Source organism: Pipistrellus kuhlii, unplaced genomic scaffold (genome assembly GCF_014108245.1).
Source record: "Pipistrellus kuhlii isolate mPipKuh1 unplaced genomic scaffold, mPipKuh1.p scaffold_m20_p_2, whole genome shotgun sequence".
Classification (NCBI taxonomy): Eukaryota; Metazoa; Chordata; class Mammalia; order Chiroptera; family Vespertilionidae; genus Pipistrellus; species Pipistrellus kuhlii.
The window spans coordinates 184563687-184588777 of record NW_023425515.1 but is presented as its reverse complement, the minus strand read 5'-3'; the positions used below and the strand labels follow the sequence as shown (position 1 = coordinate 184588777).

The 25091-nt window shown below is 39.2% G+C and overlaps 1 protein-coding gene across 24 annotated transcripts in view; it reads right to left on the bottom strand.

Moving 5' to 3' along the window:
* EIF4G3 (eukaryotic translation initiation factor 4 gamma 3) overlaps positions 1-25091 on the bottom strand; it is a 242118-nt gene that overhangs the window by 21288 nt on the left and 195739 nt on the right. For 15 of the 24 annotated variants that reach the window (XM_045585085.1, XM_045585081.1, XM_045585082.1 and 12 more), the window contains 10 exons: positions 22497-22643; positions 21834-22070; positions 20723-20827; positions 18823-18955; positions 15379-15473; positions 12997-13090; positions 11150-11267; positions 8312-8532; positions 6523-6641; positions 1866-2038 (listed from right to left, as the gene is read on the bottom strand). In XM_045585085.1, the coding sequence (XP_045441041.1) occupies positions 1866-2038; positions 6523-6641; positions 8312-8532; positions 11150-11267; positions 12997-13090; positions 15379-15473; positions 18823-18955; positions 20723-20827; positions 21834-22070; positions 22497-22643 (1442 nt within the window). The remainder of the gene's footprint in view (positions 1-1865; positions 2039-6522; positions 6642-8311; positions 8533-11149; positions 11268-12996; positions 13091-15378; positions 15474-18822; positions 18956-20722; positions 20828-21833; positions 22071-22496; positions 22644-25091) is intronic. The other 9 variants (XM_045585086.1, XM_036445739.2, XM_036445747.2 and 6 more) reach the window with 1 other exon arrangement.

The window sequence follows — 25091 nt, the reverse complement described above, 5'->3', positions numbered from 1 at the left end:
GAAGAGGGATAGAGAGATAGAAACATCAATGATGAAAGAGAATCATTGGTCAGCTGCCTCCTGCATGCCCCCTACTGGGGATCCAGCCTGCAACCCAGGCATATATGCCCTTGGTTGGAACTGAATCTGGGACCTTTCAGTCCGCAGGTCAACGCTCTATCCACTGAGCCAAAATGGCTAGGGCCAATCTTGGCATTTAATGATTACAGTATTCTAAGAGGTTGACTATAACTAAAAGACACATGATAGCATTTCATCACAAGTGTATTTAATGTTGAGATTAAAAAATTTATTCTCCATACAACCTGAGCCCTGGCCGGTGTTGCTAAGTGGTTAGTGTTGACCCGTTGACTGAAGGATCTTGGGTTTGATTCCCAGTCAAGGATATGTCCCTGGGTTGAAGGATCGATTTCTAGCCCTGTTTGGGGAACATGTTGGAGGTGTGATGTGCCTCTCTCATATAGATGTTTCTCCCTCTTTCCCTTCCACTGTTTCTAAAAATCAATAGAAAAGATACCCTCAGGTGAAGATTAACAAAACAACAACAAAAAGTACATGAACTTGGCAAAAAAGATTTAGAAGGAGAAAAATTACTTGAATAGTGCAGAATTCTTACTGCCATTCTGCTTAATGAGCTATCCCAAGTAAGTACGAGGTAGGGGATGTGGAACTGGTGTCCAGCCCCCAGGAAGTCTTAGTTCCTATTCCCTTAGAGTGAGCACGTATCAGGATGGCTGTGATATTAAGTTTATATTGTACAACATGGCCCATAAAACTAAATTTTTTAACACATGTAATCTTCCTGTTAAACACTGCTTTTAGAACTTAAGCCTGGGTGAGATTCTATGGCTGCACCACAAAGAACTGATCCATCCACTTGTGATGATGGTGTAGCACAAAGAAATCAGAATCTGATCAAATGAGGATCAATACCAGTGATAGCCATCAAAGTAACCATCAGCAGGAATCAGAATGAAGCCAACCTGGAGTAGACTAAATCATTAACAACTTGGAGTTACATATCCTTCTATAGGGCTAATAGGTACAGACAAGCATTTACTGGCAAAAACAACCATATTTATTGAAAAGTTAAGTCAAACTTTCAAAAAAATTTTCACAAAGAAAAGTTTTTATCCTCAAAGAATATCCAACGGTTTACTTGGCTGGTGAGGCCTCAGATTCCCCATGGTTAAAGGATCTCTGTTACCTTATTTATGTCATAATATTAGAGGCACGGTGCACAAAATTCATGTAAGGTGGTGGTGGGGTGTCCTTCAGCCCAGCCTGCACCCTCTCCAATCTGAGATCCCTCTCACAATCCAGGACTGCTGACTCCTAACCACTCGCCTGCCTGCCTGCCTGATCACCCCCTAAACCACTTCCTGCCAGCCTGATTGACGTCTAACTGCTCCCCTGCCGGCCCGATTGCCCCCAACTGCCCTCCCCTGAAGGCCTAATTGCCCCGAATTGCCCTCCCTTGCAGTCCTGGTCCCTCCCCTTGCCCTCCCCTGCTGGCCATCTTGTGGTGGCCAGTTTGTGTCCACATATGGGCGGCCATCTTGTATTTTGGAGTGATGGTCAATTTGCATATCACCTCTTTATTATATAAGATAGGTCTACTTATGTCATAACATAGGTCTAATAATTAGTATTAAAAAACAGAAGATAACCTTTATGATATAATACAGTCTACAAATGCCATCATACCAACTATCATATTATCAGTATTATACATCAACGTGTTAGAGTGGACACAATTTAATCTATGAAAAAAAGCTAAAAACTTAAAATAGTTATGTGCTATTAAAATGAACTACTTAAGAGTCTAGTAAAGGAATACCACCATTCTTGAGGAGAATACTAACCCTTTGAAAAAGTCCTGCTTGCTGAGCTTCTCTGACTGCACCAGCTGATACAGTAACTGGCCCATGTGATCCCTGGTGATCTGGCTCCTTTCCAGGGTGGACTCAACCCCCACTCTCACAAACACGTGGAGCGGGCCCTGGGCATTCAGCTCCTCCACACATTGCATGGCTTCCTGTTCAAATAGCAAATAAAAGCTTACCCCAAATCTAGATAGCATTACCAGAAGGTTAAAATAAGTTTAAAATCTCTTACTTATGACAAACTCAGTAGAAAGCTCGACAAACAAGACATTTTCACATATAGTGTTTAAAACATTAATACAACTCAGTAAAATGCAGGCTGATATAGGCAATATTAATCTTACTTTCAAAACAAAGTAAGTGCGTCTTTATAAACAACTGTGTTTAGGTTAACAACTTTATTCAAGATCACTCAAAGGACCAGAAACAAAAAAGTATTTTTCTACACAATGTTTGCTTACTTTATGATCATTTTAAAACACTAAAAACGGTATATTATGAAATAGAAATTCAACGTCATGATTCAAAGGCCTTCCTTAAAATGGCAACTGAAGTAATTATGTTTGGGCATGTTAAATACTTGCAAAATCTTCCATGAAAAAAGTCTTCTTTGACAGTAAAGTATAGATGCTTAGCTTAAGTACTAAAACCCCTTATGAAGTTCTTGGGGTTCTTACCCTGGGGTGGCCTGGCTAGGTGATATATTTGGCGTAGAGGGTAAAAGCCTGGCAGTCCGGGTTGCTGAATCGCCAATATAGCAGTGTGCCACCCTGCCCTCACCTCTCAACTTTGAGAACAAAATCCTTTGGTTTCACCTCTAAAGGGAGTAGCTCTTCTGAGGGGGAAGATGCATGGGAGAAGGGCAGCCTCCTAATTGAAGGAGGTGGAAGGCCATGTAGGTGTCCCACTGATGCTTGACTGCCCCTCTGCTATCATACTTTACTTAATACCTCCCCATGTCAACTTTCTATCAGGAAAATTTCCAACTACAGGCAAATTAAATAGTACAATGTACACGTAGACAGCTTCATCTAATTGAGATTCATCCATTGTTAGTTTCTTTCCTCTACATCTGAGCAATTTAACATGCATATGTCAATACAAATATTATCCAACATATATAGTACATACTCGAATTCCCATAACTGTTTCCAAATGTCCAATATAGCTTCTTGCTGTTTTAGGATCCGATTAAAAACCTGGCATCAAATGTCATGATGTCTCTTTAGACTCCTTTAATCTAGTCAGTCCTGTCTCTTATCCTTTTATGACACTGGCATTTTTGAAACATTCAGGCGAGTTGTCATTTCTAGCTTCAACTGCACCTCATGCACATTCAATCTGCTAAATAAATTGCCATTATCCTTCTAATTTCAAACTTCCAGAATATTGCTGCTATCTATTACCTGTGCCTCTTATGCTTGTGCGTTTTTGCCTCATATTCAGAGCATCATCATCATCATAATGCCTTTTAAGGAGAGAGTGGAAAGGAATGCAAGTATTCCATTCAATCTTCACTTTAACCTGAAGTGATTGTCTTTCTTTCAATGGGAATTCACTGAATCTGCACAGATGGCCAACTAATTACATCACGATACTTCTAATGTCCAGCAGTTTCTGATCCTGCCCTTCTCCCTGATTTTCTCATGGCTTGATTTTTCTTGTTGAGCTCTCAGCTGAAATAATATAGTCTCTATGACTTCCCATCCATGGGCTCTTAAAATCACCTAATTTTACTTCTCCACACTGAAACATTTTATTTGGTAGCTGTTTGTTTATTTATTACCTATTAGAGGCCCGGTGTATGAAATTCGTGCATGTGGGGGGTATGTGTCCCTCGGCCCAGCCTGCACCTTCTCCAATCTGGGGTCCCTTTCACAATCCAGGACTGCTGGCTCCCAACCGTTTGCCTGCCTACCTGCCTGATTGCCCTTAACTGCTTCTGCCTGCTAGCCTGATCACCCGCTAACCACTGCCCTGCCAGCCTGATCGACACCTAACTGCTCCCCTGCTGGCCTGATTGCCCCTAACTGCTCTCCCCTGCAGGCCTGGGTCCCCTCCCCCAACTGTCCTCCTCTGCAGGCCTAATTGCCCCCAATGTCTTTCTATGCCGGCCCGGTCACCCCTAACTGCCCTCCCCTTAAGGCCTGATCACCCCCAACTGCCCTCCCTTGCAGGCCTGATTGCCCACAACTGCCCTCCCCTGCCAGTCATCTTGTGGCAGCCATTTGTGTCCATATAGGGGTGATCATCTTGTGTGTTGGAATGAGGGTCAATTTGCATATTACTTCTTTATTATATAGAATATTTAGAGCAGCTTTGTCTGTATTTCCCACTAAAAGACCTATAAAAACAGACCAGGGATGCTCATTACTTATACTACAGTGTATTCAGGCAGTATTTCCTAAAATATGGCTGGCACATTTTAGATACTCAATCAAGATATATCACAGAAGCTAAAAACAGGCTGTAGCGTCAGACAAATGTAGGTTTGAATCCATCCTGGCTCTGTCACTATTGTGTGAGTTGAGGAGTGTAATTTAATCTATCAGCCTTGACTTCCAAACAAAAGCTCAATAAATATTTTTATTACTGTTAACTAGAGGCCCGGTGCACACGTGCACCAGTCTAACTCTTCAGCCTGGCCTGCGGGATCAGGCCAAAACCAGCTCTCTGACACCCCAAGGGGTCCCAGATTGTGAGAGGGTGCAGGCCAGGCCGAGAGACCCCACTGGCGCATGATCAGGGCCATGTAGGGATGTAGGAGGTTGGCCAGCTAGGGAGGGACTGCGAGAGGGCTCCAGGGTATGTCCAGCCTGTCTCGCTCAGTCCCAGTCTGCTGGACCCTAGCAGCAAGCTAACCTACTGGTTGGAGTATCTACCCCCTGGTGGTCAGTGCACGTCATAGTGACTGGTCGACCGGTCAACTGTCTGCTCCCTGGTGGTCAGTGGACATCAAAGTGAGCAGCTGAGTGGCCTTGGCATATCATTAGCATATTATTCTTTGATTGGATGAATGATAACCAGACACTTAACATATTAGGAAAAAACTCTTCCTTAGAAAGAGCTCTGTAAACCTTTAGTGTGACACACTAATACCCAAAAGGTAATAAGATAATATTATAGTTTATGCTCTAAAACTAGCAGCCTGGCTTTGAATACTGAGTCTGCCACTTATCAGCAACATTACTTAAAGCACATTACTTTACCACTTTGCATCTAACTTTCCTTATCTATAAAAGTGGCTATTATAATATTAATACCAGAAAGGTTTATGAGAATAAATGAATACATATAATATGTGCAGAATATCACCTAGTCCATGGTAAGACTTCATTATGAGTCCCTTCAACACTGCAGGCTGGACGCAGGGCTAATGATGAATCCAAGAGTATTCTTGTTGCACATAAGTGTTACTAAGGTCTTTTCTCCCTATATCTTCAGCTCATCAGAGTCATATTTTTTCCTCTTTCAAATTTTTTGCTGCTCACTGACTTTTCACATTCCTCAAATTATTTCTAAAGCCAAATTCCATAGCTTTCTTCCTTACTGTCTCTGCTATTCATCTTTTCATCTTTCTTAGCCTTTCCTCTTTCTTGCGAGTCTCACTTTTCTCTACTACCACAAGACAAAAAAGTACTTCTCCTAATTATAAGAATCTAACTAACAAGTCACAGTATCTGAAGTATATGCTTTGGCTCTTTTTTGTTAATGTTTATTTTTGCTCATTTTTGCGGCTTCTATAAAGTCCTCCTCTTGAAATTGCTTGTCATGAAAACTTCCTTCTTCTAAATTTTGGACAATTTCACGGCTTGAGGTTTTTAGAAGGTTGGGCTATAGCTAACCTAGCTAGATTTTTTTGTATGGAAAGCAGATAACTAGGTTGTCAAGAGAAACTTGGAAGAATTTTTCATTATATATGCCAAAGCAAAGGACTTAATCTCTCTGATAAATATTTTTTAACAAGCCTTTGTTTACTCCAGATCCCTAAATTAGGTCTCAGTATATCATCTCTCCAAAATCTATTAGCATTTATTATAACTATAATTTACCTGCTTATGGTCTGTCTCTGCAACTAGACTTTTAGGGCACATGAAGCCAGGCAGTATATCTCTCTTATTCACTCCCACCTTAAAGTGAAGATCAAAGAGACACCCAGGGCTAACGAAGGGTAAATGCAAAACTATGTTTGATTTAGGCTGTCTGACCCTGGCCCATTGCTTACTCCTCTGTGCCTCAGTTTTCTATTTATGAAATAAAGATGGAGTAATGTTAGCCATACTATAAAGTTAATATAAGAAGGAGGATAAGCCATAAAGATCATGAGAAGTAATAGACAGGGAGCTAGAAATGCCTCATAATAATAATGTCTTGGTTTTGGTCCTTAATATCAGAGCCAATTTGGTTACTCCATAGTGGGGGATGGGTTGGTACCCATTCTCTCTTCCTGTCACTTGATCTTATGAACTACATAATTTATAAGAGGACTAGGCAGAAATGTGCAAACTGAGTGTAGGACTTGGACCACACATTCTAAGCCTTGTTAGTTCACAATGACAACTAAACAGAACCAAGTTACTATGTCTGTGTTAGGGCTTTCCCTGTTGTTACTTTTTTGAAAAAATATCTCATTTACCTTAAAATCATTAATGTGTAGAAATTCATCAATGACAGATTTGGACTTCTTCTCCATTTCCTCTTCTGACAATGAAGGCTTGTCAGGGGCTGATGTTGTTGGAATTTCTGGTTTTGCTACTAGTGAGGTTTAAAAAAAGTGAGGAAGTAAAAATGACAAAAAGTATCATTAAAATGGTGGGATCATACTTGATAATGTTTACATGTTGTTACATCACTTTTTCCAGTAAAGGTATTAAAAATTGATACCAATTTGACAAAGCAAGATACCTAAAAGCAGAATACAGAAACATCTATTTTAGAATAGATATACAGTAAGGAAGTTTATAATCACAACAATTAAAAGAATAGAGGATATAATAAACATTTATAATTAAAGCTTTTTTGTTTCTTTCTGTATTTGGATTCCTCTCCATTGCTTCAAAGACAAAAAGCACATGAGGCTTGTATAATCACACCCAGAGTTACACCCACACTGGCCTTTGGCAAGTGCTTGAACATGACATGGTTCTGCCTAATACCACTTTGCTCACAATCCTCCCTTGCCTGGAATGCGCTTGCTCTCTGTTCCATACCGGCCCTTTCCTACAAACCTGCTTTAAGTTCTATTGGTCCTTCCGTTCTTAAGGAGGCTTTTCTTATCTTTCTATCAATTCAGAATTCCTTTGTTAAATACTCCCTTACAATTATGTTTCTTTCCTCAGTTTGTACTAATAGGGAGCATTTTGTGGAATTATTTGGTAAAGGTCTTCCTGACCCAGAGACTGAAGACTGAGAGCAGGGAATGAGTGCCCAGAAGTCACTAGTTGCTCAGTGTGCATGTGGTAAATGATCAAGACAGTAAACATGCAAAGGGCAGTTGTGCTACATTATTTACTACATGGTATTTTCATGCCCTATTTTATTATGTTCCCAAAATACTTGACACAGATATAAAAGCTACATGTCCTTAAAGATGGAGGATTTGGTGTCTCTATCAGTTGGGGGAAGAGATTTCAACTTACTTCTGAAATCTATTTAAAGATTATAGTTAGAAGACAATTTAAAGAGTAAAACAAATTTTAAAGTTATAAACAACCAATATTAATTCAGGGTGAAGAGTTAGAAGATGCTAAAAATTATCTTTAGATTATTTTTCATCACTGTCATTACCATCATCAGCATGATCTCTAGTACCTTTGGAAAACTTTGTATTTATCAGGTAATGTTCTCAGTAGTTACATGAATTGACTTCTCATTTAATCTTAATAACCCTACACTTGTTATCCCCAGGTAGTAAATGAGGAAACTGAAACACAAATAGGTTAAACTCATGTAACAATTTTTAGAGCATTACCTGAGTCTTCCTCTAAGCATATACATGCTAAACGTACAAAACCCACAGATTACCACAGACAATGAAGCAACAAAAGACAATCCGATATTCTCTCTCTCGTTTGCCTTGCAGTGTCTCAATGTCAAAATTCCATACATTTGGGGGCTCTACAAACGCATAAGCACTCCATGCACAGTGGGGTGTTAGGTAGATAAAGTGTAAGAATTTCAGACTGCTTACTATACAACTATACATCATCACCACATTTAACAAAGAAAGAAGAAATTTACAAACTGCTGAACAAAGGGGAACCTGAGGAGAACCAGGTCACAGAGCTCCGAGGATGACGCCATTAACCTTTACGGCCCCCGTGTGTGTGTTGTTACCATGACATTTACTCAGGCACAAAGTCTCCTTTCATTTTTCCTTCCAAATGGAAGGCCAAGCCTTCATCTCTGTGTTCATAGCCTCTCACCTGACTCCCGGGCTTTGCTCCGGTCAGCCTCAACGATGTTCCTGTCCACATCCATGCCTCCCGTAAGCTGTTTCACGGTCTCGAGCATCTCTCTTCGCTGCTCTTCCTGGGACTGATTGTCTAAGAGGTCTTTACTGCTGCTGCCCCTCATGAAAGTGTTCGGACGAGCAGGTGCAGGTGGAAGGGGTTTGTCATTCTTCTCCCTGCCCGTGCTTCCACGACTTAAAAGCAAAACACTTGTCAAAAGAAAGACCACCATCTCCTTATGTATTTAAGTTATAAAGCAACTTAGTTTTCCTAAAGTATGCATAATAATTATTGAGAAAACTTTAGATATGTGAGTTATCAATTATAATATATATATATATATATATATATATTAATATATTTTATTGATTTTTTACAGAGAGGAAGAGAGAGGGATAGAGAGTTAGAAACATTGATGAGAGAGAATCATCAATCAGCTGCCTCTTGCACACCCCATACTGGGGATATGCCCGCAACCAAGGTACATGCCCTTGACCGGAATCAAACCTGGGACCTTTCAGTCTGCAGGCTGATGCTCTATCCACTGAGCCAAACCGGTTTCGGCATCAATTATAATATATTTTAAAGTGTAATTATTTATAACAACATGTAAATCAGTGCTTTAAAGAGAATATTCCTAACTGAAACCTATAAATTCATGTTGAGCAATGTCACCTCAATAAATTTAATTTAAAAAAGAGTATTAATATAGCTTGGGAAGAGATTAACCAAAGAACTTATATGCATCTATGCATAACCTATGGACACAGACAATAAATAGTGTGATGAAGTTCTGGGGAGGGGCAAGTGCAGAGTGGAGAGGGTCACTGGGGAAAAAGTCGACATTAGTATACTTTCAACAAAAAAGATAAATGTTGCCGAAACCGGTTTGGCTCAGTGGATAGAGCATCAGCCTGCGGACTGAAAGGTCCCAGGTTTGATTCCAGTCAAGGGCATGTACCTTGGTTGCGCGCACATCTCCAGTGGGGGAATGTGCCGGAGGCAGCTGATCAATGTTTCTAGCTCTCTATCACTCTCCCTTCCTCTCTGTGAAAAGTCAATAAAATATATTTTTTAAAAAAGAGATAAATTAAAAAAAAAAAGATAGGTTTAATTTTTCTCTTAAAGTTGTTAAAGGGATACTAACTTAAAATTTAAAAATGACAACAGAAATTCCTTGTTTTACTTTTAAAAAACCTTTTAAGAATAAAGAAGACACTGGTGAATATATTAACTAAATGAATGAAAGGAAAATAGAATACTGAAAGAACATGGTATCACGATCTTAGAAATTATACTATATTCAGAAATTTCAACTATATGAAAAATATTTGAGAAGTAAGTAGTAGAAGGAATTTTTAAATAGCCAATCTCACATACTTTAATTTTAAGAGAGAATCTTCCTGTTTCCCTATATAGTTTTCTTTTAGATAATTCTAACCAGCAAGACAAACAGTTTCTCATCCATGGAAAATCAGAAGCTGAAAATTAATTAAAAGGGAGAGAAGAGGTTGAGGTGTGACAAGTCTAAGCTCTGTAAAAAAAAGCTATACACACTCAGAAAGCACAGCCACCGGGGGAAATTTATAGTAGAGCTGAGAGCCACAAAGACTTCAATAGCACAACTGGTGCTCAATAATACTCCAAGTCATCATGAGAAAGCTGACTGGGTCCTAGCTGGTGGTGTTCAGCTGGTTGAGCGTTGTCCCATGCACTGAGAGGTTGCTGGTTCAATTCCAGGTCAGGGCACATGCCCAGGTTGTGGGCTCAATCCCCAGGAGGGGGTGTGAAGGAGGCATTTGATCGATGTTTCTCTGTCTCATGGACATTTCTACCTTCCTTCCTTTCTTCTGAAAGTCAATAAAAACATATTTTTTAAAAAAATAGTTGACTTATGCTAAGCATATTTTGTCTCAGGTGTCAAGGGAATAATAACATAGCTTAGGAAGTCTACCTAGTCAAGCATTACATTTGTAAAAAATAGAAGTTTGAGAGCATAAAGAAACTACAGCTCCAATTATATAAAAAATTTTGTGTTCACCCTGGTCAGGTGGCTCAGTTGGTAAGAGCATCGTCGCATATACCAAAAGCTGGTGGGCTTGATTTCCAATCATGGCACATACCTACGTTGTGGGTTCGATCCTGCTCAAGGCAAGTATTGGAGGCAAATGATGAATAGTTCTCATGTCAATGGTTCTCTCTCTCCTCTCTCTAAAAACCAATAAAAACATATCCTTGAGTGAGGATTAAAAAAAAATGTTGTTCTCTGGCACTATACTCCAGGTCCTCATCAGTTCTCAGATTAGCCAAAAGAACTCTTGACTGTATGAATCCTATAAACATAAAAGTCAGAAGATAGTAGAATACATAATAGTGAAAAAAAAAAGAAAAAAAAAAGACAACCTCAGGTGTGTGTGTGGGCTGTCAGATCTTTTCATCTCTATGCTTGCTAAATTACCCTAGTATCCTGTGGCATTAGCGTGGAGAGCCCTACAAGCCCCCAGGGCCTTTTGAATCAGTCTGGCTTTCTTAAGGAACAAACCATTAGATATTTGCCAGATTAACGAACCCTTTCTTTCCATCCTATCCCAGCCCAATTTTGTTCTTATTTGGAAATTTTAGAATGTGAAGATTAAAGGAGGAAAAGCAAAAGAAAAATGACCTTAGGGATGATAGAAATCCATCCACAAGGATTAATTTGTGTGGTCACCTGTGTGTGTGTGAGAGAGAGAGAGTGAGAAAGAGAGAGAGAGAGACATAGCGACAAGCAGGTGAGTCTTGAGCTAATATGGTTAGCTGACGTCTTCTTACCTGGTTAAGGTCCGCCGGGAATCAAACTCTAAAGGTGTGGATGATGTAGACCCTGAGGGTGCTGGAGGTTGTAAAGCAGAGAATCTGTTTAAACTGGAAGCACTTGACCGTAAGGGATCTATAGGTGTTGAGGATTGAGAAAAAAATACAAATGCCATGACTAAAATGCAGCTTCTAATTCATCTGTCTCCTGGGGTGGAACTTGAGATTAGACATTTCTAACAAATCTAACAAGGTGATGCCAATCTCCTGGTCCACAGACCATATTCTGAGAAGCAGACTTAGAATTTGTACAAAAAAATTAAAAATCTATGCTCATTACCACAATTTGTTCTTGCTTCTTTAAAAATATAATTAAATTATCCTTTGGGGATGAGAGTGATAAACAGAAAGGATGGAGGCAAACAAAAACAAAACAAAATACAGTTGATCTTTGAACAACACAAATTTGAACTGTGTAGGTCCACTTAAATATGGATTTTAAAATAAATAACTGTACTGCTTTTAATCCACAGCTGGGAGTCTGCAGATGCTGAAGGCTGACTGTATGCATTGACCTGCACCATTCTATACAAGGAACTTGGGCATCCAGGAGTTTGGTATCTGCAGGGGCGGGGGTGGGGTGGGGAGAGGGCTGGAACCAATACCCCATAGATACCAAGGCACAATTTATGTTTTTGGGGAGTCAAAATTATACACGGATTTTTGACTGCAATGGGTGGAGGCAAGGGAAAAGAAGTAGAAGTAATTTTTTAAATAGCCAAAATCACACGCTTTATTCATTTTAAGAGAGAATCTTCCTATTTCCCTATTTAGTCTTCTTTTAGACAATTCTAACCAGCAGGACAAGTAGCTTCTCACCATGGCAAATTGGGAGCAGAAAATTAATTAAAAGGGAGAGAAGATGTAGAAGTGTGACAAAAATTCCTCTCATGGTTAAACCAGCTGAATTTTCTCATCAATTGTGGGCTGTAACATAAGAGATATCCTTAACCCTAAATTGTTGAAGGATCAACTATATTTCACTTAAAAAAAAAAAGTAATAGAAATGTTATGATCTCATTTATGTAAAATTATGTATGTAGGTTTAAATAATATATACTTTTTTTTTAATTTAAATAACGGTCAAAATTACTTAGTAAAAGGGAAACAGGGAAACAAAGTTAATAATGAAGTTTTTTATTTTTTCCACAGGGCTTCTTCAGCTTTTAAGATGTGTTTGTCAAGGTCACATCCCAAGGTCAAAAATTTCAAAATATGACTTTTGGTAAAAAATTCTGAAAACGATTTCAATCTAATTATTTTTACAACAAGCTAAAATTAAATGCTCTGGCTATTAACATTCTTTTTCTCAGCAAAAATGAATATGTGTTTTAAATTACTGTTGTTCCAGTAATTTCTGTAATTATATTGAACTAGGATCCTGGTGCAAAAATTCATGCACTGGTGGGGCCTCTTGGCCTGGCTGGTGATCAGGGCCATGGGAGGTTGGCCATGGGAGCACACTGACCACCAGGGGGCAGCTCCTGCATTGAGCGTCTGCCCCCTAGTGGTCAGTGTGTGTCATAGTGACTGGTTGACCAGCTGTTCGGTCGCTTAGGCTTTTATATAGATTTTTTTACTAACAACAAAGGAATCTAAGAGATTAAAGTCTTAAAATAGCTTATTTAAAAAAAAATAACTAAGGAACACTTTTGAAGAGGAAGTCATGTTGGTCTGGTCATCAGTAAGTTTGCACATGTTTGTTTACAGATGCTTTCCTAACGTCATTAAATGATGTAGGAATGTGCTGTAAGGCGAATGCTAAAGGACCCACAGGTTCCTGAGAAGGGGCTCGCTGTGCTTACCCGTCTCGCTTGCCTTTGCTCCACCGCTGCTGCCTTTCCCCCAACTGCCCAGCTGTGCTTTAGGTACCAGCTGGATTTTCTCATCAATTGTGGGCTGGAACATAAGTGATAAGAGTCAATTCTAGGCAATATTCTAGAAAAATGCTTTTTCTTTTAATTTTCAGTGCAGTAAAACCAATTTAAGCAACAAAATTTTGCTTGGACTGCTGATTTAAGAAACGTAAATTGGAGCTGTTCACATTAAAGTGAGATTCCTGTGGCCACTGAAGTACTTCCTTGGAAGCCAGCTTCCAGAAAACACAATTTGAAACCACTGGCTAGTCTGGAGAAAGTATTCAAGTCCTGTGAGATGGTGTGCTAGTTTGCTAAATGTAAGCAGTTTCTAATGGTTCCTCTTGTATAATAATACCCATTGATTTAAAAAATAAAAAAGGAATATACAAATACCACTAAATTAACTCATTAATCTCTTCATATGATTGTGAGAAAACAGGTCAAAAAACGAAACAATTTCACATTTTAGCACAGCCTAATATAGTCTGGGGCTAAGGATGGAGAGGTGGAATGGAATATTCATAAAGGGAGCTAGAGAAACAAGAATAGAATGTTAGGTAGGGAGTTAAGATCTCTTATCTTTCAGGTTTAACCCTCCATGCACATTTAAAAAATATGTATTTAATTGATATTTTACAAATAGGAAGGGAGAGAGGGATAGAGAGCTAGAAACATTGACCAGCTGCCTCCTGCACAGCCCCGACTGGGGATGTGCTCACAGCAATGTACATGCCCTTGACCGGAATCGAACCTGGAACCTGTCAGTCTGCAAACCGATGCTCTATCCACTGAGCCAAACCAGTTTCGGCTCCATGCACATTTTTAGTGCAAGTGAATAGAACTACAATGTAACACAAAGACTGTAATGCAGTTCTTTTTAATAAAGGCATTACTATATTCTGACAGTGCTGTCTTGCTATATAACACACTTTCACATAAATCCCTCCTAGTTAACAATGAATTTGTTTAATGGTTTTGACTTTTTTCTAGGATAGACTTATATAGAGCATATTATGAATATACACAAAATTGGTTAAAAAACAATTGATATATTTTTCAAAATATTAAGGAAATAATGTTGTAGGTTTAATATCAGCGCTATTCTTTTTTAGAGTGTCCATTCATAGAAACAACAGTTAAAAACAGACAAATACTGATAACATTTGCAAAGATACTGGAACTAATGTTGGGGAAATTCTTTAAACATAAGATCTTCGTTAATACAATACCATCTCTTGCTGAAAATGAAAGTGGATGGGAATCAAATTGTATTCAGCAATGGAATTCCTGATCTAAATCATAAACAACTAGAAGAATGTACCAGAATCTTTTAGAATAGGATCCTAGCTAATTAACATCGAGATCCAGAGAGGTAATGTTCTATCATGAAGCAAAGCTTTGACAAAACCATAAAGATGCAAAGACATATTCCATCTTCTTCCAATTTTATCAAAGTCTATTTTCTTTTTGTCAGTTATCTTCTTTCATTTGATGTTTTCACATTAATTTTAGATTGTCTTTAGCATTCTACTGGCAGGCTGCCAATTTTCAGAACAATAAGTATATTATAACTAAGGATCAAACTAGACTTGTAACTAATTTGCCAAAAGCACTGAGCTATAGAAATTTCCACTTTCACAAAATGTAATTCTGCTTTCTCTATGTTCTTCACCCTACGTAAGGTGATCAACTTCTGCTGAAAACATCTGCTAGGAGAAAATTGCCTCTCACTGCCCATGGAGTCTCATGAGAGAGGAAATGAAGTTGAATATATTAAACATTTATCACAGAATGATTTCTAGTAGGTCCTCTGTTATTTCTTTTAGGCCTTGAATATAGCAAACCATTAAGTCCTCTCATGATTAAACAGCTACTGTAACTATTTTCCCCCGGAGCTGAGGATACACGGTAGTAAACCCTCATAGAAATAAAAAGATGCTAGGACAAGTATGTAAGAATACAATGAGCAATACTGACTTGCAGAAAAAAAAAAAAAATCTCATAAAACCTGCATTATGGCTATTTTATATGAGTAAGAAGTAATCTACCCTTGCCTCTCAATCATATTATGAAGCTGTTATGTTTTATTATTATTTTAAATATGTTTTATTGACTTTTTAGAGAGGAAGGGAGAAGGATACAGAGATAGAAACATCAATGAGAGAATTGTTGATCAGTTACCTCCTGCACACCCTTCACTGGGGATCAAGCCCACAACCAGGCATGTGCCCTGACCAGGAATTGAATCTGGGACCTCTTGGTTCATGGGTCGATGCTCAACCACTGAGCAACATTGGCCAGGCTACTGCTTTTAAACGTAACACTCACCTTAGTGATTTTCAGGAATTTTGAGGGGTCCAGTACTCGACTATTCTTGGCCCCTTGTACAGTGTTCCACCCGCCTTCATCCACTCTCTGGACACCTGCCGGGAGAACAGAGTGAGCCCATCTCTCATCTGTCTTAAGTCGGTTTGACAGTGGAAGAGTGAGCAATAGTGTCAACTCAGCAGCTCTAATCAAAACCATACAAAAAACAACAACAAAAGAAATGGTTAAAGCATTGCTGACAGTCTCTATAACTGCCACATAATATGAAAATATCAAGCAGAAGCACTCTGCTTATACATCAATGACCATGAAATCAAGTGATACAAATGAGTAGAGGTTAAGTGCCAAACTAGCCAGGAGAGGAACAAAGCTAGCTTTTACAGAGTTAATGATTGTGCTGGTAGAGTTTATGATTAAAACACTTTGGGAGAAATCAGATGGAAATTATTTATTTCAATGTTTATTTCATTTTAAGGTGTCAAATGATAGTATGCTTCAATCATTCTTCGAAACCTGCTTCTCCAACCTTTCAACGTCTCAGCAGAAAACCCTGACACCTCTTTCTCACACTTTGCATCCATGTGTTGGCAAATTTTGTCAGGTAAGCCACTGTAATATATTCAGCACCTAGCCCCTTCTAGCCACTACCAATACTGCCAATCTGATTTAAGCCACAAACATTTACTCAATCAGTACAAAAATCTCCTCCATAGCTCCCCTGCGTCCTATCTGTTTCATCCTGCCTGATGCCTGCCCCTGCACCACTCAACACCCACCGCCCACACCAGGCTGTTGTTCTGACTCTGAGTGGCCAGATTATTATTATTTTTTTAATCAATCTTTATTGTTCAAATTGTTACAAAGGTTCCTCATTTCTTCCCCCCTCCACCAGGTTCCCATCCCACCCTCCGCCCCCTCCCCATCCCCCATTGTCCTCATCCATAGGTGCAGTTTATGTTCAGTCTCTTCCTCCCTCCCTTTCCCCGATAGTAAATCCCTTTTCAGATAGTAAATCAGTTACTTAGCATTTTCTCATATCAATAATACCACCACATGCCCAATGATACATTTCACACAAAAGACATTTCCAAATAGGTCAACCAGCCTCATCCAGGCCCCACCCAAGGCACTCACAGATCAGCACCCCAGCCCTATACTAACTCAACACATCCAGATCTAAGCCTTCATCACTTGATTCAGCAAACCCTCAAGTTCCCACAAAAGTTTCCAGCCATGTCTGAGAGGCAGCCGTGGGGCAGGGGCAGGCGAAGAGCGAGCTGTTTCGGGCCTGGCTGTTCCGGGCCTGGCCTCTGTTGCTCTGGTTCGTTCCACAACAAGCTGCTCCGGGTCTGGTCACCGCCGCTCCCGACCTAGTTGCTCTGGACCTGGCTGCTGCTGCTCCGGGCCTGGCCGCACACGACCCGGCTGCTCCGGGCCTGGCCGCTCCCAGCCTGGCAGCCGCTGCTCCGGGCCTGGCCGCACCAGACCCGGCTGCTCCGGGCCTGGTGAGTGGCCAGATTATTATGAGCAGCCCCCTCACTTCCCAACCCCCTGCATAATAGGGAAAGTTTGCAAATCTTGGTATGTGAAGGGACCAGGATAGAGTGGCCCCCAGCCTCTGGTTAGTAAGTCCTCTGCTTCTTTCTAACTACCCACCATGCAGTTCTTATTATGCAATCATAATAATCTGGCCACTCAGTGTAATTATTCAAAGTGTGTGTATATATATATTTTTTGGGACAACCTAGATAAACATGACTTAGCTTCCTCACTTGCTCAAAAAATAGCAACTTTAATAGGTTTCCCAACTTCCCTATTGAAACTTGCAACCTCTACTCACTCCCTCTTCAGCTTAATTTTTTTCGATAAAACAAATTTATCTGACAAATATTTACATTTAAGTATTTGTTTATTGTCTCTCCCTCTTCCCCCCAGTAAGATGTAAACTGCATAAGAGAAGTGACTTTCTTCTGTTAAGTGAAAGGCACTCAATAAATATTTGTTAAATAAAATAAATGAATAAAAGACCACCAATCTATTAAAAAAACATTTCTCATCCTCATATACTTCTTGGTTTTCCTTGTGCTGATATTACTGATCATGAGCAGACTTGCTTCTCCCTTGTGTCTATGACACTTATATCCTAGTAGGTACTCCTTCTCACTTGTTTTTTTATCTGTCACTTTTCCAAGAGTTCTTTAAGTCAACTATGGATACCTCCTGGATTAGGCTTTCATTTTTTCCCTTTCAATCTGTTTTGATAATAAGTAAAAGTCATTAGCAAAAAGGCATTATGTTAGATACTAAGGTAGGAAGGTAAGTGTGGTGTCCCATGAAACTTAAAAAGTACTCTTTCTTCCCTGGAGGATTAATCTATCAAACTTCATGATGAGATCTATTGGGTCTGCGATAAATAACCGCTAATGATTATTGAGTATTCACTAGTGTCAGTTGCTACGTGGGACATGTTAATATGCTACCTCATTTCATCCTCACACAAATTCCTCAGTAATACTAATATTAGATCCATTTTACAAATTAAGTGACTTGTGCTAAGTCACACAGCTAGGATGTCAGATAGCTGAAATTCAAACTAGACAGTTTGGCCCCAGAGTCTACACTCTCTCCCACTACACTATCTAACCCAATCACTGGCTTGCTCACTTAACTCAAAGTGGACAAAGGAGATTCCCATTTGGATGCCCTCTTGTCATCTAAAATTAAGCAGTCTTCAAAGCAATATGATAATTTTCTTCTAAAAATGGTTTCCTCTTCCTATGTTCCTCAGTCCGTGGACTTTCTATTTTCCCTTTTATTCCATCTTTCATTTATTTTCCTTTTTACTACTATTTTATTAAGTCTCAACTCCTCCCACATAGGATTTCAACAACAGCAAGATTTCTGAGTTCAGTGTACCCGTCTGATTCATCATGTGAAAAGCAAGACTTATTTTATTTACATACCTCCAACATGACATTACTCCTTTGCTCAAAAAACTTACCATAATGTTTATCAAATCAACTCAAAAATTCGTAATCTGGTTCCAGACATTTTTTCATTCGTTTTTCCCAATCAGGTTTTCTTACTCTTTAAATTTGCTTGACAAATTTTCCCTTTATTAGGTTTGCCTTCCCAGTTAAACTTTAAGTTTTTAGATGGAAGGAACTATGTCTTCTATATCTTTTTATATCCCTCAATACTGAATATATAGGAGATGTTCAATAAAGTCTTGTTGATTATTGACTTTGAAATAGTCAAAGAAATCATGTTTAGTTCTTGCATTCTCTGCTTTAACTCAATACCCTATCTCCAGATGAAACTTCATTTACCAATTACCACTCTATTCTTTGGGTTATTCTATCTGATTTCACTTAACATCTAAATATAGAATTTTTAAATGTTTGTCCCTCAAACTTCTAATGCCCAGTGGACTCCACCCCTCACCTGGTCTTCTCTTCTCTTTGGTCATGAGCTGTTGGACCTTCCTTTGCTCTTCTTGTTCTTCTATTTTAGCCTCTTTGTGAATCTGTTCAATAGTTTTAGGCCCTTGATCTGCTCTTCGAGATACCCAATTACACTATAAAAGGAGAAAATAAGGTTATCAGCCAGATTAACTAAAAAGAAAATTAAAAAAATTTTGAAAATCTATTTTATACTTTTCACTGCTAGAAAAGTATAAGATACTTATAAAATCTGTTACTTCAGTTTTTCTTCTGAACTACAGATAGCACTATGTGCAATTTGGGGATTAGAGCTAAAGATTAAATTCTTCAAAATCAACCCTGAACTACTGTATATGAGCCTTCCAATAGCCAATGGATAAAAAGACAGGTTGAAAGACTAGCCCAAGTGTATTTTTTTTCTATTTTGTATATCTGCAAAGAGGAGAGAGAAGAGGAATCAAGAAAGGTCAGGATTCTTTTGCCTTGCCTTAATCTGGGATACTGCGACCCAGTTCATATCACACTCCATGGGGGTTCTAATTCGAGGATGACTAGCATTTTTCTTTCATATCATGGTCTGGTAACCTACACAAAGTGCCACACCACTCTGTCCTTTGGTTATCCTGTGAAGGACAAAACAAGCTGTCTCCTTATAATTATACTTCTCTCTTTCCCAGCTGCAATCCCAACATCCTATGTAATAAAAGCCTTATATGCCAACTGTCCCCTTGGGGGGTCGTTCGACCAGGAGACCAGGAGTTCGACTGCTCGCTATGATGTGCGCTGACCATCAGGGAATGGCATGGAACATGGTGGGTGTCAGTGACACAGAGTTGGCAGCAGGCGGCAGTGGAGGCATTGGCGGCCTTAATGGGCCCCAACAAGAGCAGGACTGTGGAAGGATAGTGGAGCAGCTGAGTGGGGAGCACCAGGCCAAGGCAAGTGCTAGTGGGGGCCGAGGTGCTGCCCAGGGCCCAGAGGTTAGCTAGACCCACCCTTTCATGCCAGAAGCTCATGCTTTGATCGCCAGCCAGGCCTATGGACTGCGCCCATGCTTGAATTTCGTGCATCTGGCCTCGAGTTTAATGTAAGTACAAGTGGTTGAAGGATTGAGTAGATAAGTTTTTCATATTTATATTTTTATATTACCTAGAGGATAGGATGGTTTAAATCAGCATTCAAATTCTGATAAACTGGAAATGGTTGCAGTAATAAGGATTCTGAGATCACATCAGGGTTTAACAAGATAAATAACCATAACTAATGCTATCTAATTTGGTTGCAGAGCAAGGCAGGGCAGGAATAGACCCTATATTCACTTTCTGTACTTTATGGTCAGCTGCAGTATCTTCCTTGCAGGAGTTAAAATATGAAGAGACAAAAGAGGGGAAAGTGGGAAAAACTGTTTCTGGTATGAGAAATGAAAATGAAAGCAGCACACAGGAGGCTATACCAGAAAAACAGAAGAGGGGAAAACAACATCTCCTCTGAGCTAGACACCTCACTGAATCTTTACAATCCATCTGCAAGGAAGTAACACCCCATATGAGAGATTTAAAATATAAGGCCCTGGAAGTTAAATGTATTTATTTTGGAGATGAGGCTTCCTGATTATTTAGCATCCTGAGACTAAATGTAATTGATCACAGTTTGAATTCAGAATGGCAGATTTTAAAACTGAAGTGTGGTTTGATGACCAGAGTGAAGAGAAGAAACACACACCAGGCAGGTATATGTGCCTTCAGTTCTTTCACACAGCTCTCCAGGAGACTTTGCCAATTCAATTTCTGACTCCAAGAGCAAAAGCATTTAGGTTTTTACACGTGTAAATATGAGGACGTACTCTCCAACCCAACTCCTGAAGAGAGACTGGAGTGGTAGGCTCATTATTTTCTACTTACCAGACGAAGGTCTATCACATCCTGAAGCATGAATCGAATCCTAGATGAGGTTTTTCTTTCTTTCACAATTTTCTCCATCTGATTAAAATACTGGTCCATCCGTGGCTACAAGAGACAAAATCATTAGTATTCTTGGCTGAGGAATTCAAGTGTAATTTTACCATGTAGAATTTTTAAATGGCCTAGGAATTCAAGTAGAGCCAAAAGGTAATGTGGTAGAATTTTTAATTGAGCATATGACACCCAAAATAAAAGCTAAAAATTCAGGCAGCTGGCCATGGTCAAATGACTAATTATAGGCCAACCAAACATAAATGGCAATGTCCTATTGCAGCTCCCTGGAACCTTGAGAGAGAGGTGGCTATGTCTTTGCAGAGATACCCACCTCTAAGGACAAGGCCACATCATAGGAGTAAACAGAATATTAGGTTGGAGAAACGGGGTATTTTGATCATCAGCATTTTCAGTTTAAAGAGCTCTCGAAAAATCCGAGACCATCCTCAGACTTCACGTCTGAATTTGACTTGTACCTACAAGAAATGAACCTCAATCTTGTATAAACTACTAACATTTGGGGTTTTCTGTCACATCAAAACATAATCCTACCTATGAAATATTTGACATTTCTTTGAAGCATTTCTAATTTCCCAACTCCTTATCTGTAGAGCACCATGTTATGTTTTGAATTACGATATTTTTAATTATTTCTTATATTATGATTAAATAGCTGTATCATTAAGTAGATCATGGACTTAAGGAAGCTACCGGGGTTTCTTCATTTCTTTATCACCCTCAATCCTGACCATTAGTAGCTTTCCCCCCTTTATTTCTGCTCATAATTTACGTATACAAGTGACCTGTGAAATGGTAATACAGAAAAAGGACAAGGCACAAATAATCTGAACTACTCATGAATGGACTTTTATGTAATTTGGGAGCTCTTCACTTCTGATGTTAATAGAAATGAGGTAGAGCCTGCTGGTCAAACACTAACGATGAGAGGGGCAACAGAGAAAAATAAGCAGTCTCGACGACTGGGGCACAATGGACTGTCTTAGTTCTTTTGTAATAGACATACTCCCTGCTGGAGGTTTCCGATTTTGGACTTTACCTTTGCTTTCTCAAAATCCAGATCTTTGCCAATGGTGGTGAGCAGGCGACACAGGCACTCCAGGGATTCTTCATCATGGTTCTTCAGCAGCTTCACCACACAGTCATGCATGATGGCTTCAGTCAGCATCTTGAGTTTAAAGAGTTCTCCAATGAACTTGATGTTACCAATGGATCTCCGCCGGGCTTTGTCCTTAGCTTCTTCCAGTTCATCGTGAAGCCTTGTCCTCTCCTCTGGCTGTTGTATAAGGAAGAGAATGATGATGAAAACTGTACTGCATAACGGACACTAAAAATACACTGAACTTCACGGTCCTTACCCTTTCTGGGGTCAGGATAACCTTTGAGAATCTGACTGCAACTAAAGTCCTACTCCTCAGAAAAATGAACAGTACTTAAAAGTTTATATCCATTTCAAGAGATTTCTGGTACTCAGCGACGTTTCTTAGGATGGTTCTGAATCCCTGACTTAAAAGGTTGAGTAACTCTAACATGCAGTATTAAAAGAAACAAAATTTTCATCATCTATACATCAATAGAGTTTCTGCTCATGAAGAAAAGGCCACAGGCACCTATAGTAAGGAGATGTAGCAGCAAGCGACATAAAACTCCATTTGATAACACTCAGACCGCACAAGCACTTTCTTTCTGTGAAAAGACTTACAGCACTGGCAGCCTCGAGTTCTCTCTGCTTCTTCTCAAAGACATCATCATCTGCTTTATCTTTTTCAAACTCCTTCTGGCAACGGTTCAATAGCAGCTTCCGGAAATTCACTGTGTTTCCAGGCTTGTCTGCCATGGGCACTTTCAGCTGCATCCAGATGGGAAAATGTAAAAGCAGCAAGATTACTTAAATACGTTCAATGATTTTCTCAAAATATCAATTTTATGTATTTGCAAAATAATGCTGACGGGACCACAGGTAAGCATTCTACAAGAAGTATAAATTCAGTGTCAGGCATTTCATGTTTCAATGGTAAGATGTCCTAAATTTTATGTAGGAAAGATGCACATTCCTCTCTTATAAATGTACTCTTATCTTTTATGGCTGGTTGTGCTTTTAGCTGACTTTGAAATCCATGTGAGATTACTACAAGTACTTATCTACACGTTTTTAGCTCTGCAGGGCTATTTCTTTTGTTTTTCTTACTATTATTATAGGTACTTAGTTTAAAGAAACAAACAGAAATGGCATGAATTTCATGGTCAAAGAAAAAAGGTTGTAGGTGAGATCCTTATTCTAGGAAATAGCAGAGGGAGGAAAACATTTTTGAGATAGCTTTTCCTCAGGAGAATGTCAAGATACTGCAATGCTAGTACTTACTTTAACTATCAATATATGATGTTTATTGATTATTTCAATAGACTAAAATGTCCTATTTTACAGATGAAATCCCCCTGAGCACCGTTTTAAATAGCTGTGACATAACATGGCAAAATGATGTTTTTCTGGAATCACTAAGTGGCTCCCAAAGTTCTGAAATGCATGGTATTTGCCCTAGGTCTAGTGAAAAACAGAATGCATTGTATTTATACTCACAACAGTTAATATTATTAACCTGAATGGACTTAAACAGCTGCTGACGAAGGCTAATTGGCTAGAGAAGCTTATTGAGAATGGAGACTAGGAAGCTACAGTATATCTGTGCTAGAACTGATGGTACATTCTCTAACAGTCCCTATGACATATGAGAGACCATTTAACAACTGCCCAGTCTAGTCAACCAATGAACCAAGTGTTTCATTACATTTTAGACAAGCACAGAAATGCTAACATGTCCTTATCTCCAAACTCAGGCATACAACTGGAAGTGGCTATAGGTCATTTCATAGTCAGGCCTACCTTATGATCAATAAGAAGGTAGGCATTTAATCAGCCTTTCAGAAAAGAAACACCACTACATGAAGGCAAAGAATTTCCAAAGCAAAAGCCAGAAGACTCAATTTTCTAACATTTGAGGACCGAGGATATACAACAATGAGACACAAAAGAGAACCAAGAGGCACATTCATGAGCAAGGTGGTACATTAATAGAGAACCAGCATGATGTTAGGCTCCAGAACACACTAAAAAGGTTCTAAAAATCAGCAGTTATATCCAAGGTGCTACTTTATTTATTTTAAATTATTTTTAATCCTCACCTGAGGATACATTTCCTATTGATTTTAGAGAGAGGAAGGGAAAGAGAAAGAGAAAGGGCAGGAGCAAAAAACATCAATTCCAGCTGTCATGTGACTTTGACCAAGTTACTTAGCTTCATCAAACCTGATTCTTTTTAAAAATGAGGATGACATCTCTCAGGACAGCTGGAAGGATTAAATGAAATGGTCTAAGTAAAACAAATAATAGTGGCTGGCACATGGAGTCCAATAAGAAAATATAACTATGTTTAAACAATTGGAGCTGTGTTTGACAAAAGTTTATGATTAGAAATTAAGAGTAACCTATACTGTAATATAGATTCCAAAGAAAGCATATAACAAAGCTCACAAAGCCATTGGGGAGAGACCACAAAAGGCAAGATAAGCCGAAACCGGTTTGGCTCAGTGGATAGAGCGTCGGCCTGGTCCCAGGTTCGATTCCGGTCAAGGGCATGTACCTTGGTTGTGGGCACATCCCCGGTGGGAGGTGTGCAAGAGGCAGCTGGTCGATGTTTCTCTCATCGATGTTTCTAGCTCTCTATCCCTCTCCCTTCCTCTCTGTAAACAATCAATAAAATATATTTTTAAAAAAAGGCAAGATAAATGAATATCTGCTATTCCCAAATAATGGTCAGGGCACATTTCATATGTGTAGGACCTAAAGAGCATATAATTTTGCATAATCTTTTTAAGTATAATAATTCATTATAGGTATAGTAATTCATATGGAAGTACTAAGACTGAACAACAGGCACAGATATGCACAGATATGAATGTCTGTATATCTCATAATGGAGCACCTAGCTACACAATCCCCTAAAGACTTGTTTTGGAACATGATCTTAATGTCTTCTGGGGAATGGTTAACAGTGAAATAGGGAATAGACCAGTGAAAACATATCTTCTCAGAATAGTGATGTGTGATAATTTTTTAAATTACAAATACAACAGGATGATGACATTACTATATTAAGTTAGTATGTGTTGTCCATGGGCATTGACTGGTTAGGAGATCCAATGAAACCAGTTAGAAGAGAACTTTAAGAGTGGGTGTCTTACTCTGCTAAAGCTACTTTAACAATAAATACCACAGACTGGTGGCTTAAACAACAGATAT